The sequence below is a fragment of the Melospiza georgiana genome, chromosome 3 (assembly GCF_028018845.1).
Source record: "Melospiza georgiana isolate bMelGeo1 chromosome 3, bMelGeo1.pri, whole genome shotgun sequence".
Classification (NCBI taxonomy): Eukaryota; Metazoa; Chordata; class Aves; order Passeriformes; family Passerellidae; genus Melospiza; species Melospiza georgiana.
In genome coordinates this window covers 23,902,385-23,928,664 of record NC_080432.1, presented here as the reverse complement: position 1 = coordinate 23,928,664, position 26,280 = coordinate 23,902,385, and the positions used below count along the sequence as shown (strand labels likewise).

The 26,280-nt window shown below is 40.0% G+C and overlaps 1 protein-coding gene across 2 annotated transcripts in view; it reads left to right on the top strand.

Moving 5' to 3' along the window:
• Positions 1–26,280, top strand: part of ALK (ALK receptor tyrosine kinase) — a 306,734-nt gene that overhangs the window by 85,982 nt on the left and 194,472 nt on the right. For both annotated transcript variants that reach the window (XM_058020712.1, XM_058020710.1), the window contains exon 3: positions 7,505–7,669. In XM_058020712.1, coding sequence (XP_057876695.1) covers positions 7,505–7,669 — 165 coding nt within the window. The remainder of the gene's footprint in view (positions 1–7,504; positions 7,670–26,280) is intronic.

Below are 26,280 nucleotides of genomic sequence, written 5' to 3'. Positions count from 1 at the left end.
CTCAGTGTGGCATAGTGAGATGTATGGGTACAAACTGATTGTTACAGCAAGATCTTGCTCAGAGGTGAGATTAAGTCAGGAGGGGAGCAAGGAGAATGCTGCTTCGTCCCAGAGAAAACTGAATCAATGCTTTCTTAGTAAAGATACTGGGAAAATGATGTGTCATCTTAATTCAAACACATCCTTTTTGCAATCTTACAAGTATTCTAATGTAGTTTGGAAATAGCATTATGAATGGAATAGGGCAAGGTTTCAGTTAACAGCAGCTACTCACACCACATTAACAGAATTGTTCCATATAAAATAGCAGATGCTGTGACCTCTTAAATGTTTGCAGGAATTCTTGTTTAACAATTAAATGGTATTTTGGCTATGTGCAATGGTGCAGAAATCCAAAAGGAGGAAAGTCAGGAAGCACAGCATCTGCCTAGCTAAACTGAAGGTTGTGTTAAGCAAGAAGGAAGAAAAAATCTTTTTAGGGAGAAATTTTAACTTACTTTTCCTTATGTCATCTTTTATCTGCAGATAATATGTCTATGACAGCTCAGTATTTTTCAATAATAAAATAAGTAAGACAACATTATGACAACAGTAAGACAACAAATGTCTTTTCTCCCCATCTCTCAAGTATTCATTTTCTCTAGAGATCTTTTGAAATTCATGCAAGAGGTTCCTTGTATGAATTGACAAAATATGACAGTTCATCCAACTACTGTTTTGTGCCAACTGGAGCATATTTTCTAACAACTGCTGTTAGTCAGTACTTCTTTTTTGGTTTTTTTTTGGCCAGAACTGGCATTAGAAATGCACTTTCATGTATTGTTTTTTTGCTACATGCATGGGAGACTTGGTGGACAAATATTTCTTGTGTGGAGAATGAGCTCTGACACTTCTTGGAGCAGGAGGAATGAAAACGAGAGCTTTTCATAGTTGTTCTCCCAACACCCCTTCCTCACACCTCTCTCTGTAGCTGTCTTGAAAGACTGCACTTATAATTGATTGATGAAGGAGTCCTGGCCCTTTCTTTGTAGTTTGATTTTCACTGAACAAAGCAGCTGTCAGAGATTTTGGTGATTCAGTCCCTGGTGCACGCTGAGGGGCTGGGTGGATATAAAGTAGAAGCTGTCATTTTTACGATTCTCTTAACAAATAAATGAATAGCTGCATTATTGCTGTGTTCTCTAAGCAGTGGCCCATCCATCGTGGCTCACTCCCCAGAGGATTCATTCAAATGCATCTGGCATGAGGAGAGCTCTGGGCTCCACAGGGAGGCAGGCAGCTTGCTCTGTGCTGGGCATCCATGCCCAAGCACCCCGCTTAGGATGTTGCTGGGATATTCCCTGAGGTATTTGCTCCTCTAAAACTTTTTCTTCAGAATGCAATATGTAGCTCCTCTATATATTTGCTCCTCTAAAACTTCTTTTTCAGAATGCAATCTAAGCTTAAAGCCCCTTCCAAAGGAAACCTGAGAGGTTTTCCTTCAAGGTGGGCATCAAAGGGTGGCACTATCAGCCTTGACCCTGCCCGACAGCCTCCACTGCTGGGTCCTGGGGAGAACCTGGCCCCACTGAACTCTTCCTTGCAGGCAGCAAGCTCTGAGGAGCCCTTGAAGCCCTGTGAGGGCACAGCAGCAGCCCTGTCAGTAATGTCAAGGTCAGGGCATCGTGCTCAGAGACCTGCTGGTGCGGAGCAAGGACGCAGAGAGTGATAAGCTAACTTGTGCTAAGCAGCTTGAAATTAAAAGGAGGTCCCTGGTGAGCACAGGCCGTGTCTCAGGGCAGGGAGAGGAGCTGGCATGGTGCCCAGCTGATCTCACTGCTGCACTTGCAGGTGACTGTGGTTCATCAGAAGGTATGAACCCCAAAGCTGTGCTGAATGTGGGGCTCCTCGAGTGCCTCCCCAGCTCCCCTGTCAGGCCATGGTGCTGCTCTCATGCTTGTCAGCTCCTGGAGCAGCAGCCCAAGGAGCAGGCAGTGATTGTTGCACAGGCATTTGCTAAGGGTAGCAAGACCCAGGGTGCCTGGCAGGCCACATGTGACATAATCATCCCTTAAAATGTGCAGTTTGCCCTTTCTCAGGGCTAGACAATGGAAGGAAATAGGTGAATTTGTCTCTTCAGACTTGCTTGCTCAGCAGGAACAAGGCAGTTAAGCCCCGCAATTGTTTTTGCTCTTGAATTTGTGTGACTGCCAACACCTTTTCCCTTTTCCTTTGGGCTTTTCTGCTATGCCCTTTCCATCCTGTGGTAGATTCCCTTGTTTTAAATTGCTGCTGTGCCTCCAGGTGCAAAGCTAAAATACAGCACCAGGAATTCATTTGCAAGAAGTTTCATCTCTTCTTTGTGCCAGCAAGAAATTCTCACTTCCAGGGACCTGGTCTGTATTTGGGTCCTCCTGGATGTTCATCAGGCAGGTGAGCTGACAGCCAGAGAGCACAATGTTTCCTATTTATGTTCTATTTTCAGGGAGAAATACTTATCACTGCAGGCTTCTTTGTGGCACCCCACATGTGCACCCTGGTTTGGTGAACAGAAATTCAGAAAGGCCTGATGAGGCAATTGAAACCCTTAGATTGAAGGCCCTGTGCCCTTTTGTACTCAGAGGGAACGGGAATGCTTTAGGAACTGGCTCTGTCACTAGGATTAATAACTGGAAAATCAATTTGTCATTTCCCTGTCATAAATTAAAAGCTTATAGGCCTTATAACATGAGTAAAATAGAGGTTAGTGGGTATTGATGGAGGTCTCAAAGCTCACTCAGCAGAGCAGATCTCTACTACACAATTTAAATTATGTCTCCTCCACAAGGAATATCTGTCAATATTTGTATTGAAAAAAGACATCCTGTGCAAGAATATTTTATCTGTTTCTACACTGCTGCTGTGATTGTTGCTGCTGAAGGAGTTCTTGAGGGAGATTGTGGTCCTGAGGTGACCGGTGTGAGTGACCTTTACATTGTGCTTTTGCCTGTAGATGGAGTAGAAATTAGTCATGCTCAGGCTGATGAGGTGCCAGTGAGGATGTCCCTCACTAGGTTGGTCCTGCTGAGAACAGAGAACCTCTCCCTGCTCCCTTGGCTGTGGTAGAGCAGTGAGAAAGCAACCACACCCTTTGGAAAGTGTGCCCAGCTGAGAGTAATTGAGGAGTGATCTGTAACAGTCAGCGGAGCAGGAGGGAAAAGGAGCTTTAAAGCCAGACACCTGTAGAACTAGAAAGGAGCAGTCTAAGAGGAAACTACCTGCTGGTAAGATTTTTATGTTTGAAAGGAAATGTGGTTTAGCCCAAATAAACCTAATCTTTTGTTGAGCAGCTGAAGAAAAGGTAATCAGAGTAGTTTCTTAACAAGAACAGTTTTGTTTGTTTTTTTTTTTTTTAATCTATCACTTAACATTAGGTTGTTTTGTTCTAAATAAGGTGTGTTTCTGTGGTGTGTGGTTACACAAATGATCCAAGGTGGCGCAGAAGTGAATGATCCATAATCTGACCTGCTGCAATGTAAAAGAATACTTCCCACTGATTATTGTGCTTTGGTGCATTACTTAAGGTACTATTTTAATGCATTTGGTTATTAGAAAACTCTAATCAGTTTAATTGAAACAGATGTGGTTGCCACTTATTTTAGTTGTCTGTGCACAAATTATTGTTGTTAGGTATGTTGATAAAAAATAAATAAATAGAGACACTCACAAGACTCTAACGTAATCAGACATACATAGATTCCAGTGTCTTTTTAATTGAATAGAAGCTTAATTGGCTTTTCAGTCTGTGGTTAATATTCTGTATCTTTTTGCATACCAAAAGCTGAACTGATTTATATCTACAGCCTTTCTTAAACAGGTTTTTATCTTATTTTGATTATAAGCATCACTTTTGTTTCTTCTTTAAAGGCATGATGATGATGAAATAGACTTCTAATAAATTATCTGTTCTGCCTCTCTCATGCCCAGCAGTTGCAGATAAAAGAGACTGCTGGACAAAGAGTTGTTTGTTCTGATTTGGGTTTTTTTAATTCATTATTTAAGAACAGACTTTGCTATTTTTTTCCTATATGGATCTTAAACTCTTGTAAAGTATTTATGATCTGTGGTGTCAATATAGATCATGACATAAATGCCTGTACTTGGTTTAAATCTCTGTGACATCTCTTTTAGAAAATCAGAAGTCACAAAAAAATCCCCCCACTTTACTGACTAGGCACAGTATTCAAGTCCAAAAGCTCTGTACCTAGACAATTTACATTGATAGTGGGTTTAAAAAAATAACCACTGGAGGTTGTGTTAATTTTAATTCCCTTTCCTGCAGTGTTTAGTTTTTCAGAAAAAAAAAAAAAAAAAGGCAGAATGGCCTTCATCCAGCTTCCAAAGGCACATGGCTACTGCTTTCTGTGCTTAACTGGGCAAGGAAACAATAAACTTGGTGTAGCCTTTAAATGTTAAGACAAAAGTGAAAAAGGAAAGAGAAGCACTATTTTTTTATGCAGAGATGTAAAAAATGGCAGGTGATTTGTGGCAGCAATTCAAGTATTATGCAGGTTTTGTATTTGCAAGTGTGGCTTATGTGATCTTGTAATAGCTAACACACCAAGACCAGCCTCTCAGTGAAAAAAATTATATAATTCTTTTTTTATGAGGTATATTATGTTGTCAATAGTGAAGGACATTGTGGAAGAAGGAAGGCCTGAGGGTAGGAAGTTAATGTTAGCCTTGGAAGACTGGATGCTGTTTGCATAGATTTTTCTGTGTTGCATCAGATAGCATTTCTTTGTCATCATTTCTTTGTACTGAATAGGATAATAGCCCTGAAATTTGTATCTGATACAGGACTATTTTAAATAGGAGCTTGTAAAAAGTACTGATGTTCTGGTGATGTGAGGGGATTATTGAATCATGTAAAAATTGCAAGTGTATTTCCATCGAATCACAGACACTGTGGGATGTGTGAGCCAGTCTCCCTCTTTTCCAAGGAACAGCCTGCAGTGAAGGACATTCAGTGTGACCACAGCAGGCATGTCAGACCTTGCCCACTCTCTGCAGGCCTTTCATTGCAAGGGAAGGCAATGGCACTGCTGCTTGCCTTTTCTTCCTTTGCTTTCCCTGCTCCAGGCTGAGGCTTTGGCTGTCTGCAGGGGTCACAGCGCCGGTTGTGAGCAGGGCCTGGTATTTAATCACTTACCCCAATTAAGTTGTGCCAGTTGTAGGTCAGAGGCCCGCTGTGTTAAGGGCTCCACAGCTGATTGATAGCTCTCTTTGGAGATGGGGATTCTGCAAAGGGAGAGCAAAGTGGGGAGCAGAGCTGGCCATTGAGTGCTCGTGGCACCACAATCAGACAGCCAGGGGGACTGCAGAGGAGAATGAGAGTGCCTTTGGGTATCCATGAAAGGCCCCTCTGCTTGGGTCAGGAGGGTTAGGGAGCACAAAGGCCTCTGTTCCCAGCAGCTGGGCACAGAGGAGGGGAAGCCAGAGCAACTGCTGGAAAGCTGAAGAAAATACGAGATGGATCGGGAAGAGAAGTGCACAAAGAATGAAATAGTTGATTTGAAATGATTGGTTTTGCCATGTGTGGTCCTTGGCCTGGGCTTTCCCATTTGTCATTCAGCGAGTTCCATCAAAAAAATCTTTGTGTGAGCTGTGTTTCTCCCCTCCATATTTTTTTTGACAGTGCCTTAAAGCACACACTGCTCAAGGTGTTCTCTGTGAGTACTAAAGATAATATATGTTCTGTAAACTGTAGTTCAGTGTTTGAGTGCTCTTTTGTCCATCTGGGCTTAGGTGCAAAGTTTACCAGACTCCTCACACTTCAGTTAAAAATATTTGGTTTAGTTTTTGCTCTTTTTTTGGGGTTTTTTTTTTTTTTGTTTTTTTGGGGTTTTTGTTTTGTTTTCTTCTTTTTTTTAAGACCATGTCAGGAACTAGAAATACATGATCTTAGGTTTGGATATGATATTGCAGTAGTAAACTGCATGAATATATCCACAGTTCCCCTCTGCCTAAATTGAAGTGTGCTTCATGAATCATGAAATTTATATTGAAAATTTAGGGGCCTGAAGCGAGTAGGGGCCCTTGCATTTGGATTTAAGGAAATTAGTGTAATCCTTGTTACTGCTGCTTGTGCTGTAAATTGACTCCTTATGTTATATTGTTTCCCTGGTGTTGTGAGGTATTTAAAATGCTGAGTGAATGATAAAGCACTTGGTTAAGAAAATCAAATATAAACTGGAAAAAAGACTCTGTTCCTTCCAGCTTGCTGTTAAAAAGGGAAATTAGCTGGGAAGAGTATAGCAAGAGGGCAGCAGTATTAACCTTCAGATTAGAAAATATTTTATCACCAGGAGAATAGGCTGAACTACATAAATCTGTGCCCACAAGAAGAAATTAGATGTTTAACAGAGAGTGTAATTGAAGTTTTTAAAAAATCAGTTAATTTCACTAATGTTGGTTCAGATTATTTGTTTCACCTGCATTGTACGGCAAGACAGAATGACAGTGCAGAATACTCCAAGGAGCAGCTGAATTTTTTTCCTTGGCTTTTTCTAATGGACTTTAGCCTCTTCAGAAACACTGAGTTAGTTCTAAAACCATTTCTTTCTCTCACTGAATATTGTGTTGAGCGCTGACTGTGGTGACAAAAGCAAATGCATACTGGGCATTCCAGAAAATTTAATGATCTTGACAATTCAAAGTAAAAATCCTTGCAGGTTGTCACTGCATGTTGTGTTAAGCAGCTTGAACTATGGTGGGATGGTAAACTGGACAGAAGTGAATCATAGTTGTACCAGCAAGGTGTAATGGGTTTCTCTAGAGAAACATCTCAAAAAGAGGAATCTCTGTTGGAGGCGGTTGCTGGCTGTGACGCCTGGAGGCTGAAGTTCTGCAGCAGCAGTCAGGTTTTTGCTTGTTCTCTTGTCTCAGGGAAAGAGTTTCAAACCCTGGGGGTCAGCATGTCACCTCCTGGGGTACAGTCCCCATGGCTTCCAGCACATTGCAAATGCCCAGGACAGATGACTCTCTTTGTACAGACCTGTGCTCACTGAGGTGAAACATGGGTGTGAATCATGAGGAGTCTTTGCAATCTAATGGTCCTGGTTGAATTTGAAGCATCATGCCAGAAGAGATTGGCTTTCTGTCCCATGTCATCCATTGGCTAAACTATTTTCCTTTCAATCCAGATGATGTCTTTCTCCACTTTAGCCTGAGATGCCCTCTGACCTGTCCTGAATGGGAATTACTGGCTCTTTGGCATTCCATTTGATTTGCTGCTGCTTCCATAATGAACCTCCCTGTGCAGCCCATTTCAGGCTCCTTTTTGCTTGTCTGTTTACAGGCATAAATTCCCTATTTCTTAAATTCCCTATTTCTTTTTATCTCATTATGGAAAAAAAAAATCAAGCCCTAACTTACTCAAGTCCAAAATGAATGTGCATGCACATGTGTGTATGGCTACCTTTGAGCACGGAAGATACCACATTTAATTAACCTGGTATGTTTTGTGTCCATTTTGTTTTTCCAGTATTTGACTGCAACTTTGAATCTCCTTGTGAGCTGGAGTATTCCTTTACCTCAAAAGATCAAGAAACCCCCAACAATGCCTGGGTCAGACTGAATGCAGAGGAAATCTCGCAGCTAAACCTCCCAGATGGGCCGGACACAGATCACTCTGAGAGCACTCCCAAAGGTAAGATGAATACAGCTGTGCAATGCCATCAGTAGTGGTTAGTTTTAAAATAAAACACCCTTGCTTCCACCCCATAAAGTAACCATAACAGAAAAACCCAAAATGCTGCCCAAACAAACATGTTCCCCTGAAGTGCTAAAGACAGCTATAATCCCTTTGCCTCAACAGACAGTGAGTGAAAACAAAGTGACAAACAAAAGGGGATTGTTCTGCACAGGAGAGATCTGTTTTCACCTAAAGGCAAGCTCCATCATATATCTCAGAAGCAAAGTATCTAATACAGTCTTGTGCAAAATCCGAAATGGGCTGGCCCATGCCGTGGCTGATATTTGGATGAAAACTGTGCTATGGTGCTCATGTTTAAGGTCATTCAGTGTTTGGAAGAGTCTGGCCTTATCTTTGCTCTAGGTCCTGTTTACCACTTGTGTGTTTGCAGACCATTTTAGGCAATATCCTTCCATCCAGGGCTTAGGTTCTCTGTTTGGTAAGAAAACAAAGATGGGCTTTGTCCTTAGTATAACAAAAAAGATCCTGTCTCTGAAGAGTGCTAGGAGGTCTCAAAAGATGGGAGTGCAACAGATTTCTTTTTTCCCTTGGAAAAACTGCGGTTTGTTGGAATTACTTTTCCTTCTTATGATCATATCTGTGAACAGCAGCATAATTCATTAAGATTTCCAGTTCTGAAAAGATTTTTAGATATATTTGTGCTCTTCTAATCTGGGAAAGTAGAAAAATTCTCAACATCCTTTCAGCTGTTAGTGACACCTGTGTGGAACTTCTCTCTGGAGGGTGGTGTTGATGAGAATGGATCTACAAAATGAATATGGGGGAGTTAGAGCTACAAACTTTATCCAGGAGAACAAAGAGGTGTCAGGAACGACGACAAAAATTTCAAGGGATATGACACAGTTTCCATAGTAGGAAAAAATAAACAGACCAAGATTCTCAATTCAATCTCTGATGGCAGGGGTTAGAGGTCTTTAAAAAGCAGATTGAAGAGCATTGGAAAGCAGCTGTGAAGCTGGTGGGCTCTGGGTTTAGAACAAGCAAGCTGAGACATTTTTCATGTAGTACCTGAATAAACGGTGCTAATAAAATACATGAATTAATGTTGTGGGGCCAGAAGTGTGTATAAGTTTAAAGAAAGATCAGATGAATTCTTGCAGAATACATTCATCACTGGATGTTTAATTCAGTAGTCTGTTTAGAGTCAAGAAGTCTTACACAAAAGGCTGCAAGTGAAAGAATTCTTTTCTTAGGAGCCAGCACTGGAGACAGAATTTGACTTTGCAGAGCTGCAGTCTGGCTGCTCATGACAGTTCTTATGTTCAGGCAAATATTGAGGAAATTTTCTGTGCTGCTTTCATTCATATTCTATTTTCTCATCCATATCAATAGTATAGTACTTTTCCCCAGATAGCCATTATAAATTAACTTTTAAGGCCCATTGATTCATCAGCAGACCAAGTCATTTTGGTGTGATCTGTGTCGTGTGTAAAGCAGATGGACCACGTTTGTGCTGCATGCAAATATCTTCTAATTTCCGCATCAATAAACATCCACACGCAGCCTGAATTGCTTCCTACAGAGGTACAGCTCAGGGAAAGTTTGAGGTAAATCAGAATTTCTGTTTTGTTCTTCTTTTTCTGAAATTCTAGTGCAAGCTGGCTGCCCCTGAAATTTAGGAGTTAAAACCTTGTTTTGAATTGAGAATAACAGCTGTCATTTTCCTGGAGTGGGGGGAAAACCCACAAGGAAGTAAATGTATTGTTCCAGGTAAAGAGCCTGGCCAGGACCCCATGGTGCTATGTGTTGTCAATGTATGATGCTTTTGGATCCTTTCCAGTAGTTATATCTTTGTTTAACTCAGTTTTATATCTATCAAAGCAGAAGAAAGAGAGACTCTTGGCTGGCCCTGCAGCCCAAAGCCCAAGGTGGCATTGGTTGATGATTTCCAATTGCCTATTGTGTTAAAATTCTATTTCTAACCCCAATGGCTGGAGGTACTCATCTGGAATATAGGCAATTTAGGCTGAAACTTGTGTTCTGCTGTTTTCTTCTATTCTGAGGGGCAGGTAACCAGTGTCAAATTGATTGAGTGGATTTAGATTTGTGGGGCATGAGTGTAGATTATTTTGTGTGGTTTGTTTGCTTGTGTATGTGTGGGCTTGTTTTTTAAAATTTCCAGGCATGTTGGACATAGTGGTATTTTTTTTTTTTTCCAGTGGAGCTGTAGGTCTGCAACTCATCGATGACTGTAACTCTTGCATGTATAAAGACTCATTTGAAAATCAACACTTGGAGCTAGCATCTCTCTATTTTAAATCACTTTAATTACAGCTGTTTGGCACAGATAGTTGTGTGGTCTGTTTCAATCTGAAATAATTAAGCACAGTAGTTCCAACCCCCACTGTTTCCTGCAAATTGTACTTGCAATTATCTCAATCTCATTTCATCTCCTTTGCAGACAGTAATGCACAGAGATAAACAGACAGCTTAACTAGATTTTGGGATGGTTTAGCTCATCCTTGTCACTTGGTTATCAAGTCATGGCAAGACATTGATAGAGACAAATGCCTCTGGTATAATTCATTGGGCTTCACATGAGTTTCTGTAAAACATTCAGTGGAATATCATTGGTAGATCTCCCAAAGAGCCACATTGGAAGAATTTCTGTATTTTTGCTCCTGTCCCAGCAGCATGATTTTCTGTATTTTTGCTCCTGTCCCACAGCTCAGTGTCAAGAAATCAGAAGAAGTCAGCATGGATTAAACCTCTTAGAGGAAGAGCTAACTCCTGGTGTCTCAGCATCTGGTTGCAGTCACAGCTGAGCAATCCACTCTCTTGGCATGTTCAGCAGTGGTGTCACACAAATCATTGATCTTCTGGATAGTAATAGATGGTGAGGTGGCAGAGTTTGATATTAAATTATTCAGGGTAAAAGATTGAAGGTCTGGTTTGCAAGGAATTGAAAAGGGATGCTTAACCAGCTAATAGTGGCAGGTGAAATTTAGTGCAGGTTATTTGAATTGAGGTGGTGGGAGACACAATCAGAGCCGGGCCTATATGCAGACAGATTCTTAGCTGGTTACTGTCATTTAAGCTGATTTAAGTGTAAGAATAGAGCTGTGAAAGCATCACCTCAGTAGCAGTCACAAAATAAATGGTATTTGGGGGCTCAATGGGAAGGGAGTGGAAAATAGGAACAGTATGCTATACCATAAATGTATGGGGCAGTTATATTTAGAGCTCAGTCTTCTGTTCTAGATTCCATGCATCAAAAATATTTTGGTACAGTTGGGAAAGTTTTTAAAGAATGGAAAAAAATATGATAAAGTACGTAATGGTTGTCTTATAGGAACATTTAAATTGACTAGGGCTGCCCTGCCTTCATAAAGCATCTAAAGGAATACATGCAGGGTTGTGTAGAAATCAGAAATTTATAAAATATGTATAAAGGTTTATAAACTCCCAAGGTAAAGCACTGAAAGGATGAGTACAAAAGGAATATTTGATATTTCTTCTAATACAGTATTGAACAGCATCAAGCAAAATTATTGGATGTCAGGCAAAGCAAAAGGAGATCCCTCAGTATTTAGCAAACAGTGAAACTGTGGAACATTCTTCCAGGGTATTATTGTTGCTGGAACCTTCTGTGGCTGTGCAAATTGACAGGATATGTGCAGGGAAGAGAAATAGTTACAGCTACTAAATTCTCTCTAGAACCTTTTCTGGCCCAGAAAGTCCTCATGTGAGCAGTCCCTGAAGTCCAGGAGTGGTGAGGGACAACTGTTTGCTCTCCCTGTTCATACGTTCTTTTTCATTTTCTCTTTCCAGCTGTCTGTTCTCAGAGCCAAACGTTGAAAGTTAATGGCTCCTTGGTCTGATAGGTTTGGTGTGGTGGTGTGTTCCTGGCTCACCTCCCAGCCCAGGCTTAGGTTCCCTTTGAAAAAAGATGGAAATGCATTAACAGTTTTAGACCAATTTAGAGTGTCAGAGAAAAGTTGCTATTTAAATTTACAATCAAGTTTACTATTATTTGCTCTTCTGTTCAAGACTTGGGAATGCCATCAAACAATGCAAAAATAGTGACTATTTGGTAGGAATAACTGCTGGACTGTTTGCCTATAGAGATGTAGATTAGGGAGGCTACCAAGGTTTTGATTTTTTAAATTTGTGCTAAAATGCTTCACTCTCCTCTGTTCCCCCCATCTTATAAGTGGACCAGTGAGTGAGAGAATCACTGGTGTATCTGCCAGCTAGGTCCCTGAAGATCTGCTGGAGTTATGTAACTTTCTGCAGGGTCAGACATGTAAGGTTAAAGTTCCACTGATGTGCTAAAGGCTGACAGGAAAACCACCTCTGTTGGGGTCTGAATGTGGCCTGTACAAGCTGCAATGAGTGGGCAATCCATTGTGGGTTACAAGACTTCTTTTAATTCATGAATAAGCAAAAAGACGCTATAAAAAATTCAAGCATTCTGCATGACTGACTGCATTTATTTATTTTGACAAGTGTGATTAATTTTTAATTATTCATGACCCTTCATAATATATTATACCAGCAAATGCACTGCAGTCAATCGTAATGAAACATGAGGAGCTGGAGATCTTGCAACTGTGGCATTATTTCCTAGGGAGGCAGGTGAGACAGCCCAGTCTGTGGCTAGAAGGAAGGAGTTTGTAGACCGAGGAAATTGCACTTTCAGCTGTGTGGATGTGTGTTTTTGTCATGCTCAAGAGTCATTTGCCTCTCTGATAAATCTGAAATGGGTCAAACCAGCCATAAATTCTGTGCCTCTCAACTCTTGAGTCAAACCCAGAGTTTTCTGTGCTGGGGGGGCCTCTAGGACACAGCACTGAGTTTGGCATCCATCAGGGCTGGTTTAAGAGCCATCAGCCAGTGGGACTCTTCAGGATTCACCTCTCCTGTTACCTTATTGCAGTGCTGTATTCTCCTTCCTCCAGGGATGCCCTGGCTCAGCTTCCTGCAGTGCTGTGTAGCCCAGGCACTTTGACAGGCAGTAATTATGGTCCCTGATCTGAGACCACAGTTGGGGCTTCATTCTGGTCCAATCCTACAAGGAAGAGAGAGAACCTCTCCTACGAAGTTAATCCTCTGTATTTAAGGAGGCAGGACCAGTAGCAATGGACCCAAATCAGCCGCATGCAAACTGAGTCCAGATCTGATAAAATTTCAGAGTGATCTGTTTCTGACCAAAAATGCAGTTTTAAATGGGAAGGATTAGAGGCTTGACTGCTCCTGACTATGGTTATGCAAGCAAGGTCCCTGCTCCTCTTTTAAATCTTGTGATTCTAGATCAAGTAAGTGAATTTCTGCTTCTGTGATTTGAGGATTTCAGGACCAGGATAATATGCAGCTGCTTGATAAAAATTTCAGATGAAGAGAAGTTGTGGAGATATGACCACCATTCCAAATAAAAATCAAAAAAGTAATAAGCCTCCCTGTGCAAATGTGAACTCTGGTTGAGACAACTTCTTAATGGAAGATGTAGATTAAACTTTCATGAAGGATGGCAGGGGAAGTGGGAGATGAATGAGGACAGTGCCCTAACCAGCCACTGATTAGTTGAAAAGCTCTTATGTAAGTTCTAAAACAAGAAGTATCTGCATATTGTGTTAATGTGGTTTTAATTTTTATAATTATTACTAAAGAAATGGAGCAAGGCTAAGGCACTGAGCATATTAGCAAATGGGTGATAATGAACTGCAGGATTATAAAATGGCTGTTGGCTTTGATTTATGATTCCTCAGACAGAGAAGAATGAGGCAGATAATAAATAATACTTTGTTTCAGATTATCACTTTATTAACAAAACAGAAGGGTATAAATCAGGGTGGGCTTGCAAGAAATAAGTAGAGTATAAGTTATTTTTCATGTAAAACGCAAAAAAAAGTAGTTGTATCACTTAAAATTCCACAAAAAATAAAGGGAGGGGGGTGTTTGGAAATTCTCTTAGAAGAAGATAGCTATTTGCCAGGGGAAAGAGTAAAGAGTAAGGAGGGTAGCTGGGCTCACGCTAGACAGAGAAAAGTTTTCCTTTTCCATTAATTCTTATACTGGTTTGAGGATATGCCTTGATCTCATAGAATTGATCCAGCTTATGTGTCTTTTGAACAAGATATCAGAGGTATTTCTTATTTAGTAAATCATTACATGGAGTTTGAGATCTTGACACCTTAGGCCTGGAAAAAGAAACAACAAACCAAGAACTGTTTTCTCAGGAGAATTTCTATTTGGAGGAAAAATGTTTTTGAACCTGTCACAAATTTTGACAAAAAAAATTTGCAGACCTGAATGTTTATTGCGTCTTTCTCTCTAATGCTGGAGAAAAATTTGGATCATCCTGGTTCAGTCCAGATGGCTGAATAGTCCTTAAAAAGATATGATATGATGCCACCCTAGTTTTATTATTTATATGCCTTCAGGTAAACTGCAGGTATCCCATGAAGATTTGTGAACTTCTGTACTTTCATTTAGTTCAAGTGGGATTCAGTTTCCTATTAGTTATTTTCTTCTTTAAGATTTAGTCAGTGTCTCAGTGGAAATAATTGTTGTGTGTGAGTTGAAGAATGAGCTACATACCACAAGTGAAACAGTAGAAGAATTAAGTGAGGTTTGGAAGTAACACAGGCTGAAAATTATTCATCAATCTTACTGCAAATGAGAGATTTACGGATTTGTAGGGATGGCTATCAAGTTATTTGTATACAAACAGGAGGTTTAGAATTAAAAATATTATTTACAGCAAATAGTTCTAGCTGTTCTAGATGAGATTTAGATTTTGAGACCCAATTTGGCAACATAAATGTATCAAGTGTTACAACACATACCCATAGGAATTTATGCAACATTAAGACACTAAATGCAAACCAAACTTGCTTCCAGAGTCCACTGGGCTGTGGAGGAGGAAAAACACAGCCTTTTTATAAGGATCAGATTCCAGCTCATGCTCTGTCAGTACAAAAAATGGACCAGGTGTTCCTTCCATTTTGCAGCTTGCTCTTCTCAATGGGACTACACTTGTGCTTTGTTATTGCAAAATTATTTCCCTTTAGTGAGCCTGCTCTAAAGAGGCAAATGATTGTCTCACTGTAGGACAGTGTGTTTATTTATAGAGTAGGTATGTATTTATACAGACTGTGGAGAGGCACGGGGGTTTGTTGTTTTTAGAAATCTTGTTTGTTCATTCCTTAGTCCAGTGAAGGCTTGCATGCAACATCCAGCAGTCTCTTCCCCAAGCTGAAGAAGAAAAATTAATTTCAGTGTACATCAGATGTTAGTGTGCTCTAATGGCTTGCTGCATACCTGTGACTAATGTACTCCAACAAGTTTATCCAGAAAAGGCCGAGACAATGAAGAATAAATGGCTTGTAAAATGGTCTCTTTCTCGCTCCTAATGACACTTTCTCCTTGGCAAGATGAGATGCATATTAAAAGGACAGCTGGAGGGAAGTGTGTCCTGCTCTTGGCTGTGTTTGACCTTTTTATAGGAAAAGAATTCCAGATAAACACACATATATAATTGTTTTCCCTCTGTAGTGTAGGGACAAAGTCCATTATCATGAAATGCTTGTGTATGTCCATGCATATGTTGTGTTCAGAGGGTTTTTTTCTTAAACTGAACTTTTTAAGCATGTAAAACTCACATTTGCACAAAAAAATTCTTCACTGGATTAGTAAGTTATTTGGTAGTTTTGATTTCTTTCTAGCCTACCTGCTTCCATTTTGTGTGTTTATTTTTTAGCATGCCAATGACAGCTCACACATATGGCTCTGTACACAAAAATACAGTGTATGGCAAAGAAGTGTCAGAAGGACCCTGTGAGCCTCGAAGCCCCTTGGCTACATTTTGATTATCCTTACCAAGCATGGTCTAGCTACATCCATTGCCAAATATTGCAATAACCTGTGCTTCTCCAGCACCCCACCTAGGAGGCTCTGAGAATACTCTACTAAATAAGGCACTTTGTGTGGTTTTGAGGAGTTGGGAGAAAGGTTTCTCCCTGTTGTCAGAGAGGAACTAAAGCCCAGTGTGGTTGAATCAGACAGAAACCAAAGCCCAGTGTGGTGAGCTGTGTTCCTCACTGTGCCAAACTTGTGTCCCTTGCACCTTGGCCACCACTAACAATTGTTGGGGCCTGTTGGTCCCCAGTGTTTCCTTCATGAAGTTGGCTTGCTCCACTGGTAATGAACAGATGTTATCATATTGGATTTTCTACACAACTCTTCTGTGAGAGTTTGTTAAAAACATATCAGATTGACAAGAACTGAAGCATTTTTGCTGTTATTCTTCTCCTCAATGATGGTTGTTGTATTACAGTACTTATCTTACATATCTCTGCTTGGGTGAATACATTAAAAAAGAGTCACAGAATTTTAGAAGTGAAGAGGTTTTACTGCTGTGACTCTTGCCAAGAACAAAGTCCAGCTAATTAATCAGAGATAAAAAATTGTTAATTTAGAATGGTGGTAGAGAAAATATGATTCAGTCAGGATCTTTGTGCGGATGAAGCTAAACCCAAGTAGAGTTTAACCATTTTGGTAAATGTGGGTAAAGAGAAGATTGATTTTTTTGATATTTCTGTCCTTGATTTTCTGATTAATTTCAAGTTGTTTAGATGTAGTTCTGTAAAGGATATGTTCATACCAATGCTTTTGTAGTATCTCATTTTTCTCACAATTACATGTACTAATTCAGAGGTGTTGCAAGAAATATTCCCCTACGTGTGCTTTCAGAGGTTAAATCTTACAGAAATTGTTAATATTAAAGCTCACTGAAGTAGGGGTTTTTTTCCTTTACCTTGAAGGGGGTGGGGTCTCTGAGCTGTTTTCTCATATAGTAGCTTAAACTCAGCATCCTTATTTTATCCCACTCAAAACAACTAAAGAAGGTTGCAGAGTTAAAGCCAAGATACTGAATGAGAATTCTGTTTTCTGTCTTTAAAAAATAAATTTCATAATACCATGCGATGCCTGTTTTGGCAGCCCCAAGCAACTTGCCTAGATTCTAATGAATAATCATCCTTTCAATTATGAGCTAGAAGCTATCCCTGAAGTTTCATCTGTTTTCTTTGCTTGCTTGTTTTGAGAGCACAGCGATTAAGCAGATGGTGTAATGCATGAAGATGGGAACAGCCAGAGTGGGAGAGCAGAGAGGGAAGAGAGCTGATGGCTGGACTTGCCCAATTGTTCTCCCATCTTCAGACAGGCTGAGAGCTGAGGGGGGCAATAGAACGTGGCCCTCCATGTTATGTTGTAACTCTGCTGGGGAACACACCACAATACCTCTTTGTTGATTTGGGACCTCCAGTCCTAGACCCTGTTCCTGTGTTGAGCAGCACTTCCTTTCTGTGCAATAAATTAAATTTTGTGTGCCACTCATGGTAAGGAAATTGCTTTCTCTAAGTCCCTGTGAGTCCCTTTAGTCTCAACAGCTTAGGCTTTCTCATCTATCAAATGCAAGCAATTTGGAAATGCTTGGCCTTCATCTTTCACCTTCCCCAAGTAAACAGGAATTTATAAAAGTTGAATAGGAGTTACTGTCTTTTGTTAAAATGAAAGTAGTGTGTTTTTAAAAAATCATTTATAATTCACATTAATGGCTCCTATCTGTTGTAAAGTCAAATGAAAGCCAGCCTTGTTAGCTGAATGCTTCAGTGTCACAACAGAGATGAGAGAAGCAAGGACCACTTACTTCTAAATGGCATTTCCTTAAGAATTTAAGAAATGTAATAGTGGGCTTTTAGCCATTGTTCTGCATTTTTTTCTTTTTTCCATTCTATGCCTGTGAGCAGATCTAACCACTCTTTTGGGAGAGGCTGTCTTTCTAAATTATCTCATGTAAACACAAGTAAAAAAGGTGATGAGTAGATTTCTCCACATTTGCAAAGATGTTCAAACAGCAGAAGCAGCAGATTTGTTACTTACCACTGCCTGTGTTAAAAGGATAAACCTGATGAAGGACTGAACTACAATAACTCACCTTGTGTGCTGCTTTTTGTGGAGGACATGCTGCTGCTTTCCTTTGCTTCCAGTGGGGAAGTGGAAAGGTCAGGCACTGAAGGGAAGCATTTTGCTGTGTACAACAGATAGGCATCTCTGGCAGTAATTTAGAACACTTAAACAGCATAATAAAGGTTAGATCACAGCTCCTCTTCACCCGTCGCAGTAGGTTTGTTTACTAGAGAAGAGCCCAAGCTGCAGAGCTCCAGTATTGATTTTGAGCAGAAGGTTCAAGGATGTTCTGTTTTCAAGGTGTTTAATCAGAGCATGGAAGAAACAAAACGCCCATGTTAAAACAACATTAGGATGCAGGTTTAATACCGCTCTCTGTGTTTTTCCTGAAGGTGTGAAAGTATTTGAGGAGGAGACAGAGGTTGTTTTGTATTTAACTGCTATAAAACATTACACTTTTCAGACTACCAGGTATTGATAGGGCAGGCTCTGCCTGTCTGCCTGAGTTCACCCTGCATGTCAACAAGGCCACTCCATTAGAGGTGAAAGTTTGCTGTGACACAGAGCTTGGAATTTTACAAACGGAACTTCCTCAGATTGGAGGAAAAGAAAAGATTGTTCTGGTGGCCTCAGTGCCCTGTTGCACAGTAGGGAAAGCTGTTTTAATTTTGTAGTCATTGGCTTAGTTATCCGGCTGTCTAAGGACAATGTATTCAGTATTACCATGTTATTAGAAAATCAAGATTTCTGAGGAACTAATAGCTTGGATAGTTAATTTTTGTTTTATCATTAATTAAGGGTAAAAAGCAAGAATATGAGATGGTATTACAAAATGTTTTATAACTTAATTCAGAAATTGTAGCTAACACCCATAGTAATGACCTTCCTAATGACTAACCAAGACAAAGAGCTGTCTGTTAAGCAAGCATAGGTTCTAAAATCAGCCTCTTAGTAAAGATGCCAGGCCATTTGGGATTGGTGATGTGATTGGTGTTGGTGTTCACAGCTGAGTGAACAGCAACAATTAATGTTTTTAACAGCAAGTTTCTTTAAGGACATTTATTTAAGTATGACTACCAGTGTAGCATCTGTAGCTGGTTGTTTCATCCATCAATGGAGAAAGGTGAATAAGGTGTAGAAGGAGTTTCTATCTTTGAAGGATTTGATCACCTAATTAGAGAACAGAAAATCTGGATCCCAGTTAGGCTGAAAAAAATTCAGTGGTAATTGTAATGGCTTTGAAGCAAGGGATGATTAAAATGCACTCCAGGCATTCTCAGGGCTGATGCTTGGCTTGCTGCAGGCAGTTCTCTCTGTGGTCACCTTGCAAAACAGGTGGCTAATGGCAGGTGTTTGCTGTCCAAGAAGTGATTTTTGTTAAATGCCAGGCTGAACTGAATATGGAAACTTCTGGAGTATTTGGTGAGCTTGGATTCAGCAGTATTATTCCCAATTGCCCTAAAATTTAAAAATACTCAAGAACTAGAAGTTAAAATACTGACTGTTTGGAAACTGAGCATTGTTTCCATTAACACAAGACCCCCTGTTCTGTTGTACAGTGGGCTTTTGCCATGACTGAGGGGAGTTTCACTGCAGGTGAAGTGCTGGGAATCAGTGTTCAGTTTTTCCTTGCAGTGAGCTAATACGCTTCCAATAATAGTGGTATTGTGCATTTGCTGATGTGCTTGGGTGAATGTTTGTGTAATAGATGAGTGCTTCCATTTCTTTCCACTGATTTACAGGGGAAGGTGTTTGTCTGGACAGGTAAGGGCAGCTGTAAGAAAATGCTGGAGCAGGGTCAGTGCTTGAGTGATTGTTGAGCTGCACTGTCATTACAGAGTGAGTGACAAAGTGTAATTGAACCGACTCCAACCAGCTGAGGGATCTCACATGGGTGTGAAGCACTGCTTTCCTTGGGGGGAGAGCTGTTTTGCATGGAGGAGTTTGGCTGGGATGTCCCTGAGTTGACAGACACAAATTAGCTGTATGGAAAAGAGGCACATTGGACACAATTTGCCTTTAACCACTCTCTAATATGTTTGGATTTTTTTTTTTTAATCTGAATGAAATGATACATTTCAGAGTGCTTTGTGGGTGGGCAGTTGAAATGTACTTCATTACAGCAACAAATTGATTGTCCTGTGCCTCAGTCAATGTTATATCCATTAACTCTTCCAGAGGGTGGGGCACCAAAACTGACCCTGAGTGCAAAGTTGGTAATGGGCAATGCATCAGGAATGACCTAAACTTCCAAAAATCAACAGATTTGTTGGTTACTTGGTTGGTTACTTGGTACATTACTTTTACCAGCAAGCTAAACTTTTTAAAAATGAAACTGAGTTATTGAACAATTCCCTATTGTTAAAACAAACTGCAGAAACTTGAGTGAACTGCAGATTAACCTCTTTCAATCCCAAATGTAATCAAAGCTCCTTGTTTATTTGTGTGTGGGTTGTATTTTGCTGGGGGATATTTTTTGCTGATTTTTCCTAAGAACTGTTTTCTAAAAGGCACCTTCCTGCTCTGTTGCTCTCCTCTGATTGTTACCAGGTATTGTCCTAAGAAAGCATCATTGGGATTGCTGGATTAAAGGGTACAGACTTGAGGACGTGGCATTTTGCTAACCCACATTTTTAATGCGTCTGTTTGTAAAATTTCTGAGGATGCTCCCAGTTTCTTTTCGTTGGGCTAAAACCTGGGATGGTTTTAAAGCCTGACACTGCCACAAGGTGATAGAAATGTGCATTGTGTCACTGGAAGCCTTGCTGCATAGCAGCAGCTGTTTTAGGTTGTTTTTTTTTTTTTTATTTTCTGCTGGTTTTTGCTTGAAAAAAGAACATGCAAAGAACTTCTCTATTTATTATGATTGCCCAAATAATTACAGAATTTGCTGAAAATCTTGGTTAGATTGAAATGCTAGGCTTGTCTCTGCAGGATTGGTTCTGTGTGGCCCCACACAAGGCTGTTTATTCTTCTTTTCAAGACAAGATAAAACCATTAGAATTTCTCTTTTGCACTACCTTTGGTCTACAAAGTACTAGCACTGAGAAAAGAAGATAATTTATCACCTTTTCCATATTACCAGATGTCTCTTTAATTGATGGGAATCTTTTTACAATCACTTTAAAGAAAACGAATTGCTTTTGAGGAATTTTTCCCTCAATTGACAGCAACTTAATGAGGGGTTGTGACTTTGTAATAAATTTTAATTATTGTGTAGTTAATACTGCTAAAAATAACAACTTTAGCTTTGATACTGGATGATTGATTTTTGAAGCAACTTGTAAATAATTGATCTCTTGTTTCTTAATGGTTTTTCTGTAAAAGCTTTTTAAAGTAAAAATGAAAGAAAAAAATTCAAGCAAACATTTCAGTAGATAAAGAGGAGATAATGTAATGTCACAGTAACCACTGCTACCATAACTGGAGTTTTACACACTGAGAGCTGTGTGTTTTAATGGTTAAACCATGAAACAGAAAATTAGTATTTCTAGGTGGTTTTCCCATTCAATCACTGACTGTAGGAATGTGATCACACACAGCAGCCATTTGGTCTTTCAGTTTGCCAGCTTTAAAATAGTGAGCAGACCCTGTCACCTTGTGTTGTAATGCTAATTAGCATCAGTTCTGGTAAAATTAGTCTATGAAAGATGGCAAAACCCTGAGTCATCCTGTTATTTTCAGAATACATGCTCAGTTTAGAGATGACAAGATGGCTCTTGCTCTCCACTGGTAGCTGTCAGTTCTTTTGGGTATTCCATGCTGTCAGTACTAGAGGGTCTGTGACTAGACCTTATGGCAGCCTTCTCCTCTGTTACTACTGAGAGTTTTAATATTTGAAGGGAAGGAGCACCATCCTTCATTTCCCGCAGTTGTCAACCTTGTGGTGTCGGAGATTTAAATGACCTGTTGGAACAAGGCTGTTTGCATGCAGGTATTTTAAATGAGGGGTGGCACACCAGCCTCTTTGGGTCCTTGCTTAGAGCAGGACCATGCTGTGCATGTTTGCAAAGCACTCAGAGTTCCTTCAGAGGGAAGGTGCTGTCAGTGAATGCTGCTGTTCTGTTACTGTGGGCCATTGGCAGTAATGGGACAGCGAAAATGGATTATCATTAATGTCAGCAAATACAGTTTTAATCATGTTAAAACCATATCTTTGTGAAACTAAATGAGATTTCTCATAACACAGCTACTTATTTGTATTCCCCATGCATTGCACAGACTACCTCACTATTCTTAAAGCAACTACCAATCACCACGAGGAGTCAAGCAGACGCTGCATTCTCCATAATTACAAGCAATTTTCCAATTGAATTATCCCATGATTTAATTCCTTACCTTGCATCTGGAGAGCATCAGCAATGTGCAGCTGTTTTGGCTTTGAGAATTAATTGTTGCTAAATGCATTAAGAGTGGTCTTGCTGCAATGATTTCAGAAAAGAGTTAATCCTACCTCATTTCTGGATTAAACTTCTATTTCTTATTTCCCATTCTTTTGACTCGAGATCATGATACAGGCCATGGGTTTAGTAGCATTTGCCCTGGCTAGTTGGGATCTTAATTTAAAAAAATATGTTTAGTCACTGAATTGAAATCATATTACAATGAGACACAAAGTTTAATAGAACATGCCAGAGTCAGTAAAGACTGGAGGGCTGAGGATTAATGATAAATTATCTTAGTTTATCCAGCTGGTATGACTTCTTAGCTATAGCAAAAAAAACGGAGATGGTAACTTTGTAAACTACAACATACCCAGTGAAACAGGTGTAACTTTTCACATCACAGAGGTTTTTAGGCAGGCCAAATCTAGGAAGAGTGTATTAGTAATTTGTCCTTGAGGGAAGAATGGACAGGTATTTAGACTGGGAGTAGCATGTGGTTTATTTCTGAAAGTAGAAAAAGAATTGGAAGAAATACTGAGTTTTGTGAGGTTGAGATTATCATCAGGGATATCCAGAGTCTATTAGATTACAGTAAGCATGGGATTTTTTCAATCTGGTGTCTCTCTTTTTCATTAAGTACAAATATTGTAGCTAAAGGTCTTAGGAATTTTAAAATACAGAGGTGTGTTTTCATAACTCTTGTAAATTAATGAGAACATTCTTGAGCTGCAGTTAGTTAAATAATGATACAAAGATGCATTTACTGCTGCAGCAAAGTGTGTTGTGTTGAATGAAATCTAGAAAGAAATGGAGAGTGCAGGATTCTATCTTTTGTGCCTTGCAATAGAAGAAGGGGGTGCTAAGCCCCCTGCTATAGGCACTGTGCTTTTCAAACACCTTACAATGATAAGAATAAGTAGGTTCTGATTATATCTGAATAATATAAACATTACTGAGTTTGCCTAATGATTGTCGGGCTCATGATTACTCCTTCCAAGGAGAATCATATTGCGCTAGTTTAACATAAGCAGGGCACTAAGGCAGCAAGCAATTGAATTAGCTGCTTCTTGCAAAACTTTCCTTTGTTCTCACCCAGAAAGCAGCTTTCTTGAAGCGCTTGTCTGCTAAAGAATTTCACACTGTTATTTTTATTCCTTTAAGAAAGGATTAATTTAGGAACATGGATAAGTAGCAAATGCCCTGAATTAGCTTCCTGCTCTTAAAAACCAAGCAATTTTTATCAGTTCTATTCTATGGCTGGAGATGTCTTATCTTGTTTGGATACAAACCAATTGTGGTTGCATTTGGAAAGCCTGTGTGGGCAGCTGTGGATTTCTCACAAGTTGAAGGGAGGAACTCCTGAAGGAGGAGCAGTGAGAAAGGCATAGGATTGTTGGACCAACCAATAGAAGAATTTACGAGTCATTGCCTCTAGACAGTGGAGGAAACACAGAAGCAGTGGAATAAATGTGACTGTATGGGTTTGAAAGGCATTGCTAATATAATAATGGAATAAAGTAAGGAAGAATGTGATGCCTTTAGGACTGGAATCCTGGAGGCAATATTTCTGCAGCAGAAAATGAAAAATCTTGTATGCGGAGCAGAGTAAGAATTTGTGTTCCAAGCAGGGATTATTGGCTGTGAGAGAAAGCTGTAAGAGAGAGCTGTGAGTGTCTGTTAATTGCCACAGCAGTCAGCTATGAGGCTGGTGAAGATTTTTCTGTAAGAGAGAAGAATATTCTATTGCCATTGCATAAAACAGTAACAGAGTCTAATGCAGTCTAGTCTGTCTTGCTCTGTTTGAGAAAAAGGAAATGTAAAAGGGGAGTAGGTGTTGAAAAGAGCTCCTAGATTGGGTCTTGCCATGGCAGAAATGAGATTACAAGATAGCTCTTTTTAGTCTACTGACATGAGAAGCAGATGCTGATGTTTATAAATGTATTTGAAGAAAGAAAGGCAAGTGTTGGAAGTCTAGCTGAAGGAGAAGGAAGTGCTGACCAAGGAACACGTGAACAAATAAATACAGGCCGCCAAATGCTTTTAACATGGAAATATAACCAAGATAATGAAATATCAGAGCTGTGAATTAGCCTTGCAGTGAAGGGGGCTGGTAATCTAGGTAATTTTGATCTAGCATTTCACATTGTCCATTAACAAGATGGACAGGAAGAACTGGTGTTATTGTCATGTGTACCCCTTGCTGTAATGTTCCAACAGTGGTAACTCCTGAATTATCCATAACACAGGTATTGGGGCAGGCTGATGGTGCACCCATCCACTTTTAGTATCATGTGCTGAAAATCTCTGTAGCTCAGCCATACAGATCCTGTACTGAGTTCCCAGCCAGCAACAGCAGCCACACCAGAGAGCTGTCAGTCTGGGGAGTGCTGCTGTTTCATACCAGTACATGGGCTCTGACTGCCCATTGTTGACTGGATGCTGGGTTTCCTCTGCCTTTCAAAAGTCCTGGGTTTACGGTTTTATTTTCAAGTAGTTTTGCATGTCCTGATATAGAGTGTCTTTGCTGAATTTCTTTTTACACCTCAGGATGAAAGGCCTTCCCACCCCCATAGGACAGCAGGGGCTCAGCAAGCCCCCTGTGCTGTTTGCTGTGCTCTGCTGTGAAGGAGGAAAAGCTGGCATTGACAGCTGCCTTGGCTCCCCCAAGCCCTCCGCCAGTCAGGCCCTGTGTGCTGCACCGTTTACGTTTGGTAACTGAGCAATTAAGGATTTTGTATTCTAATTACCTGGCCAATTATGTGCAGTGCAAAATTCCCTGCTAGTACTGCTGTGATAGCCTGAACTGCAGACAGTCTTGTGATTAAACTGTCCCTCGATGATGAAGTCGATAATTAACAAGAAGGCATTTTGCTGAATAGTGAACAAAGTCAAAGAAAGAACAGAATCGAGTTTTCAATGCTTTAATATGGTTTTAATGGTGCTCTTCTCAGGGACAAGAACTTCTCTGACCTCCCCTGAAATTAGAAATGAATACCCACGTGCAGAAATGTAGACCTGATTTCTTTACAAAGAGCATAATATTGATGATCAGAGGGCTGGAGGACCCACCTTGTGAGTGAGGACTGAAGGAGTTGGGTCTTTTCTCCCAGGAGAGGAGAATGTTCAGGGGAAACCTCACTGCAGTATTCCAGTACTTACAGGCCAGCTACAAAGAGAACACACTCTCTCCACAAGGAGCCACAAAAAAAAGGGCAACAGAAAAAAGTTGCACTGGGAGAAGTTTGATAAAGATGAGAGCAAAATGATTTTTCTATCATAGGCTGGAAGAGCTTCCCCACCTCTGGGTGTTTTCAAGGTGGGACTAGACAGGGGTTTAGATAATCTCCTCTAGGCTCCTGTTTCCATGAAAGGTTGGACCAGATGATCTTCTGAGGTCTCTCCCACTCTGGGCTATTCTAGGATTTGAATTTTAACTGGGTGGAATACCTTAAAAAGGTTTTTTCTGTGATACTTTAAGTAAAAACCTGTGCAGCCCATGCCAGCTCTAGTAACTGAGTGTCCTGTGTGGAGTTCTGTGCTTTCAGCCCAGAAGGTTTGAGTGTCCCTTTCAAGTGACAACTAAAGATGAAGTTTTTATTGTTCATTGGTCCTACAGTCCCAAAGTAATTAGACATTCACTCCTCACAGTGCTAAGTGATGTATGAGCATGCAGTAAACAGGACAGAAAGCTACGCAGCTCATCAATGTCAGCCTGGCATGAGCTACAAGACAGGCAGACGGAAAAAAATATTCCATGTTATAGTATTTTACTTGAGCTGTTTTTTTTCTGAATGTCTGCTTGAGCAGAAACTCATCCAAATTCTCTTTGGAATGTATTAGCTTTTATTGAGGGCTATCCACTTTAAAAATTTAATCCCTGTGAAGATGTCAGCTGAGAAAAATTGAAATACTCTAGCAAATGTGCTTTTCTCCCTTAAAAAATTCAAAATGTTGACAGAAGTAATTATTCTGAGAGAGCAAATCTTACAATTACAAGTTATCCTTAGCATTGTGGACATAATTTAATTATGGTAACTGATTTATATGAAATAAGCCTGAATTTCTTTTTAAATTCTTTTTAAAATTTGTATCAAGGCGACTGGAAAATGTAAATGGGCTTATATAAATTTCCTTTGGTCTGATAAAATTAATTTTATACATGGAAGAAGATATTTTCCTTAGAAAAGGAACTTCTGAAAATGACTTTTTGAAGACAAGAACAAGTAAAATCAAGGGCTCTGCTCCTGC